The sequence below is a fragment of the Trachymyrmex septentrionalis genome, unplaced genomic scaffold (assembly GCF_001594115.1).
Source record: "Trachymyrmex septentrionalis isolate Tsep2-gDNA-1 unplaced genomic scaffold, Tsep1.0 scaffold83, whole genome shotgun sequence".
In the NCBI taxonomy this organism is placed as follows: domain Eukaryota; kingdom Metazoa; phylum Arthropoda; class Insecta; order Hymenoptera; family Formicidae; genus Trachymyrmex; species Trachymyrmex septentrionalis.
In genome coordinates, this window is record NW_017306018.1 from 1545639 (window position 1) to 1552105 (window position 6467).

Genomic DNA, 6467 nt, shown 5'->3' on the forward strand with positions numbered 1-6467 from the left:
GCTAATAATATGTAAATAAAATCTACTATAGAGCAAATATTAGTCATATCGGAACAAAACCGGTTATTTATAGTCCAGTTTAAATTAGACTATAATGGGACAAATAACGGGATTAATTTCGAAAGTTTTCGGACTTGATGTCGACATTCCTTTTGGTGTAAAATAAAGCTTCTCTGTGCTTCACACACACGACGTATTATTTATTACAAAAATATCTTTTCAATGTAAAATAAAAAAGTTTTAATCGTGGTCTTTTTAAGACTATACAGTTGTACGCATAACGTGTGGGCGATCCAGCATCACCTTCGGGAGATTTGTCGGAGGAAACTCAGATAAACTGTTTAACAAATACGAAGCTATGGCCTTTGTCGGTAAACATGAATATATCATCGTATGCAACGTGGCAAAAAGTCTATATTCTTTATCGAAAAACTCTGAATTGGTGATGCTCACGATGCAATAATTGAAATGAAACAAACTATATTTATTACACTTTAACTTATTGTACCGATGTATACCAGTTCAGGGAGTTATCGATAAAGAACAGACCTAAAATAATAAGCTTATACCTTATTTTATACTATAAAATAATTATATCAAGTTTCAAAACTTTCAAAATCATTCCCATTCTGCCCTATTATAAACTATTAATGCTTAAACAAATGGCGTTGCCAATTCAATTATACAGATTCAATAACGCATTTGACAACAACAAATGTAACAAAACAGATGTAACAAAGCAAATATACATCAATTTGCGATGATTAGATAAACAAATTTTCTCAATTCTTAATTCTTTGATACATTATCACGCGTGTATTTCGAATAAAGTTTAAGTTATTTCAAAAATTGATCGGAGAAATAACTTGTCATGATATGACATCTATTTCCATTTCACGCATATATTGCGTCATTTACTATTCTATTTGAATTGTTATAGTGCACTAATCTACCTTTTTACAAGCAACCTTGCATCCGGAGTTAAACATTTACTCCAATTTTTATTATATATATGTAACATATAATAATGCAATACCTCTCATAAAAAATCGTAAGCCTTAGTTCGAACAAGGTCATTTGTAATTACAGGATGGATAATTTTCGTCACTGAAATGCGTTAATAAACCTGTTCCCAATAAAAAAATTTACATTTACATTCTCTACCTGCATAAATGTCATCATAAATACATTTTAATTTAAATACTTTTTTAATGATGAATTCAATAATATTTTCTGAAAAGCAAGCAATTACATGTCTTTCAAATTTTCTATTTTTTTTTCCAAAGAAGAAACAGGTTTCTTAACTATTTTCTTAAAACGATTCTCTTTATACCTTAAGAGCAGCTTTGGGAGACCAATGGAAACGGGCGGGTCCTGCGGGATAAGAAGGTTGATGTACCCACTTGTTCCCTCGGTGTCCCATAAAGGGTGGCGGAGAAGGGCCACCGAGAAAATGCGGGGGCATTATATTGTACCATGGCTGGTTCATTGGATGAGAGCCGTAACCCCCCATACTGAAGTTATGGATTCCAAACCACGAACGATTTCTGTTCAGATGCAACCTAGGACTGTTCAAGTTGCGCCTCTTACCTGTGCCGTTATTGCTATGCTGTTGATTTTGATTAGCGATGCTTAATGGTTTTGATTTCGATTGTTGTTGTTCTGTACTTGCGGTTAGAGGGGATTTCTGAAATTATAATACATCGAAATTATTTTATATATTTTAGAGATATTATCAAATATAGAGTTAAATTGGACATAAAAAACAATGAAGAACAGAATGATAAATAGCAAATATAATTAATAACACTAGTATGGTTTATGTAAGAACACATAGACTATTTTTAGGATAATTTCCGATTCCGAACCCAAATCTGCCATCGAAATATTTCCATTGGATCAGGTTTCTGAGATACAAAAGATAATTTTTCCAATATAGTAAAGTTTTATTAAAATCAAAAGACAAATCAGAAGAACTAAACGTTTAATTTTCGTTTTCTATATGACTTTGGATTGATTTCACTTGCCTTGCTCATCACTTGTCGCACTCAAATTATTCGTAAAGAAATGCTATAGTTTAAAAATTGATACATTACATCTTAAAAATGACATGCTATATCTTAAAAATTCGACCTGATATAAGTTTTCTGGAGACAGATTCAAACTCAGCATCCTAAAATACGTTTAAAAAATTATTTTCTTTCTTGATATTAAAAATTATTCAAAATTTGTAAAGCAGTGTAATTATTTCAAAAACTAATAATTTCAATTCTTCAATTTGTTTTGTAAATCGATAATTTGATGCAACCTATTTGGCACATCAATTTATAATAAGTAGATTGGACGAATGTTTTATAAATTATCTATTTTTCAAACATTTTGCACGATTGAAAAAATATGTAACAAACAAGGAATAAGATAATTTAAAAATTAATGAAACTAAATATTTCTGAGACAATAAGTTTTTCTGAATACACATTTATAAAAATGCTTTCGTTTGCTCTATTAAATTTAGATTTATATTTGCCGCATAAATATTGTAAATTCAATCTTTTAATGTATCAATACTCACCTGTATCTTGATAGACCCCACGTGGGCTGGCTCATTCTCGTTCTCTATGTTCTCATTATGCTCGGCTTGAAAAATGGGTACGGTGTTTTCTTTATCATCGAATGATGCCAGCGTACAGTACGATCCTTTGCTCTCGCCAAATCGACAGCAGACTTCGTTGGGATCAACCCACAGCGTCAATTCCACCGGCAATGCCAGATCCTCATACTTGACACCAGCCGCGTTTGCGGCACTTTCCAGGGTTGCGTCCCGACGATTGTGGCCATTAACGCGAATGCAACGGTAGCCCTGGCCTTTAAACGGTTTATCGGGAAACCAGTGATTTTTGAAGCGTTCCGTCAGCAGTTCGACCAGGTGCCGTTTGAAGCATTCCAATTGATCGGGACTAAATTTTTCGCTTTTTTCGATCAGATTTACTAAGAACAGTACCGCCGCCTTGATCTCGTTGAGCATTTTGTCGCTGTTGCACACCCGGATTACAGGCCACCTGGACGGACCTCTCGCGATACCACAGTAGCAAGCTCTTGGAAACTAAAGTACCATTCGCCCAAGTCACGGTGGAGCACATAGAGCCCTTCTGCACCGTTGCAATGCTTGAATTTCTCAAGATCTATGTTTCGGGCGTGAATGGTTGGGATCTTGGCTGCACAACTTTTGTCGCAGTACAATTTTATGTATATTACGTAATCCGTGTATTCTGCTAATGCTGCTACAATCTATGCACAAACAGAAAAAAAAGAAAATATTAACCAGTTGTATAATGCATCTCAATACTTTGCCTCAAGATTTTTCGAGTTGGCTTATCAGACTGGAATGTAGAATCCAATGTAGATCAGAGATTTCTTACTCCACAGTAAAAAGAGATATGACATATAGATAAGCTCACTTCCCATCAACTTTAGCTTTCGTAGCAGTAAATACAAACGTGACGATATAAATTACTTTCCATTTTTACACAAATGATACTGAATTTTAAATTATATATTTTGTAGTATTATAAATAAATCATAGTATTTTACAGATAATGACGTCACTATTTATTTTAGTGACAAGGTTATCGCATAACACATACTATACAAGTTTATAAACTTTTAATGTAAGATAACGAAAGATTCAGGCTTGTATAGATTATAAATAAAAACTCAGTCGAATCTTACTTTGTTAGAATGAAAAGGAATGTGCATTCAACTGAGTTACGACATCAGAAATAAGTATTATCTGAGATTTGATGTAAATGGAAAGAAACAATAAATATAATTCAACGTTCTCAATTGGAAAGCAAATTCCACCTTCCAAGCCGACCCATCTGGTAATGCTCTACATTAGCACGTGGAACCGGAGCACGAGGCATGCTCCACTTTCCAACGCAACGAAAACAAGCCGCGGTCCAAGATACGGTTTGCGTCTCGGCATGATACTTTCGACACGACGCGCAGCCACGTGTCCGATCGGGCAGATATCGACGCAACCGATGCCGCGATCGAGGACATCGTTGCGTCATCCGCACGGCCGATCGCGCCAGCACGGAGAATCGGGGGCGCAATATGTTATGTACGCGAGTCAGGTTATGCAGTTACAACGGCTAGGCAGGTTAGGGAGATTCCGAGAACACGGAACGGCTTGCGTCGCCAATCGGACGATACGTTCTCCGGCGACATCGCGAGGCGGCACGACTTGCGACCAGGTCACCGTAGGCAGATCGTTACCGTCCTCATGTCAGATAGTTGCCGTTTACCAAAATGCATGCGACGTGTGCATTTAGTCGCCGTAGGCAGATCGCGCCTCATAAATATACACTCGATTGCTGAAACGCCGTGCGCGAGACGGCGACACGGAATCCTGCATCGCAGTATGAATCCGATATCGTGATTGATAACGTTAAACTGATCTTACGGGTCGGCGATGACGAAGACTCGTGTTGCCAGCGGAACCACAGTCACTACGTCTTCTCTCTTTCTACAAGTAAACGTACTCAACCTAACACGTGTTACGTTGCACCCGTGATCATAGAACATGCTCCCGACGTAGACGTTCGTCCCTCGTAACTACTTGTTCCCAAATAAAGCTGACTTTTCATGTGCGGCACGCTGCGTAGCAAAATATTTTGCCTAATTCACACTGGATGCAGCAACCAATCAATGAGGCGATATTTACAGTGGCGTAAACAATATCGCCTTGCTGGTTGATTACTGCTCTGCTGCTTGACGCTTGCTGCGTTCAGTGTGAATTAGGCATTTGATTGGGTGATCTAAAGGTGCATTCACATGCAAGCGTCAAGCAGCGGAAACAGCAACCAATCAGCTGGGCGATAAGGGCAGTGTATTTTTAGCCCGGATCCTCATACAGGCAACAGAGCTTTGATACCAAACGTTGATTGGTAAAAAACGAATGGGTGATGAAAATAAATTTTGATGGAAGTAAATTTTACCATCACAACCGGTTTTGTGCCAAAGCGCTGTTGTCTGTGGCTGTGGTCAAAGTCTCGCTACAAATACATTGAACCATTTGATGGACCAATTAGGAGAAAGAAAAGTTTTACAAACTGACCAATTAAAAAGCGTTTGCAGTATCGCGTTGATCGTACCCTGTATGAGAATTCGGGGTAAAAATTATCGCTGATTGGTTGTTGCTCCGCTGCTTGACTAAATTTGAAACAAGTAAAGTGCACTATTAATTGTGAACATAGCAAAAAAAAGATACATGACAAAAGAAATACAATAGAAAAATAATAGTAAAGGATTAAATAGCAGTTCTTTAGAATACAATTTTGTGCTTTAAAAACAAATTCTCTATTTTAAAAATGTTAGATCTAAATTTCAATTCATATATAAAAAGTTAATTGTTTTTAATATCACGATTCATAATCACTCATTTACAATCATATTCTGTGTTTTACAAACACAAATTACCTTCTTATATAATTTTTATGTTTCTAAAAAGAATTATATTCTAAGAGAAAGAATTGATCTAAAGAACTGCTTTCTTACCCTTTATTATTATTTTTATATTATGTTTACAACTTTGTTATATTTACAACAGTACTACTTGCTTCAAATTTAGGCCGTAGTGTTCGTACATAGTGCTGCATCTCAGTATGACGGATTTTCTAACCTAGATAGTCGTCAACTTTTATGTTCGCGATTTTTTTCTTTCTCTTACCCGAGGGACACTCTTTATTAAAAAAAAAAAACTTTAATGCTGATTCTACAATGAGTCTGTAGTCGGAAGTCTTAGTCTCAATTGATGAAGTTGACCAATTAATGTCCTTGTAATTGTGCAAGTTGGCTATTGATCAACTTCACTGATAAGACTTAGAACTATCAACTACCGACTCATTGTAGAATAACGCTTAATATCTCGGTTCATGGGACCAACCTAACGTTTTGTCTTATGCTGATTCTACAATGAGTCGGTAGTCAGAAGTCTTAGTCTTAATTGGAGAAGTTGGCCAATCAGCCTTAGTCGTACAAGTTGGCTATTGGTCAACTTCATTGATAAGACTTAGGACTATCAACTACCGACTCATTGTAGAATCAGCGTTACAGATTCTTCCGCTTCGAGCAAAAATACGTCGAATGAGCCTAATTTACATGAAAATCGAAGGTGCAGTGCGTATTCTAAATAATTATCTTTTTTTGTTTAAAATAATAAAACAGCAATTTGTTTTTCCAAGTAATAGCATAAGATACATTTTTATCATTGTGTTATCCTTTTGTAAAAATTATTTATCTTTTTTAGATTATAAAATCATCCTAAAATGTTTTTGGTAAGAGTCATTAGAAAATCCACAGTGGCGGTGAGTCCAGTTAAACAGAAATGTAAACTGTATTCACATCATGCACCATCGAGGACAACAATTCATTCTACCATTCCTTTGAGATCCTTGAGATTCTGC

At 36.1% G+C, this 6467-nt stretch overlaps 2 protein-coding genes across 3 annotated transcripts in view; one reads left to right on the plus strand and one right to left on the minus strand.

The window, feature by feature from the left end:
- Positions 1-1259: 1259 nt before the first annotated feature.
- Positions 1260-4576, minus strand: LOC108755004 (protein BTG3-like). Of its 2 annotated transcripts, none has more exons than XM_018497705.1 (3): positions 4466-4576; positions 2573-3288; positions 1260-1687 (listed from the first exon to the last, which is right to left on the minus strand). In XM_018497705.1, exons 2-3 carry the CDS (start codon positions 3023-3025, stop codon positions 1328-1330), a joined length of 813 nt encoding a protein of 270 aa, XP_018353207.1. In that variant the 5' UTR covers positions 3026-3288; positions 4466-4576; the 3' UTR covers positions 1260-1327. The 2 variants fall into 2 exon arrangements, with proteins under 2 accessions (XP_018353207.1, XP_018353208.1); XM_018497706.1 differs by lacking the exon at positions 4466-4576 and adding an exon at positions 3862-3880.
- A 1125-nt stretch (positions 4577-5701) lies between these two features.
- Positions 5702-6467, plus strand: part of LOC108755011 (iron-sulfur cluster co-chaperone protein HscB, mitochondrial) — a 1740-nt gene continuing 974 nt past the window's right edge. Inside the window, exons 1-3 of the mRNA XM_018497715.1 lie at positions 5702-5840; positions 6104-6175; positions 6311-6454. Coding sequence (XP_018353217.1) covers positions 6330-6454 — 125 coding nt within the window. The 5' untranslated portion in view covers positions 5702-5840; positions 6104-6175; positions 6311-6329. The remainder of the gene's footprint in view (positions 5841-6103; positions 6176-6310; positions 6455-6467) is intronic.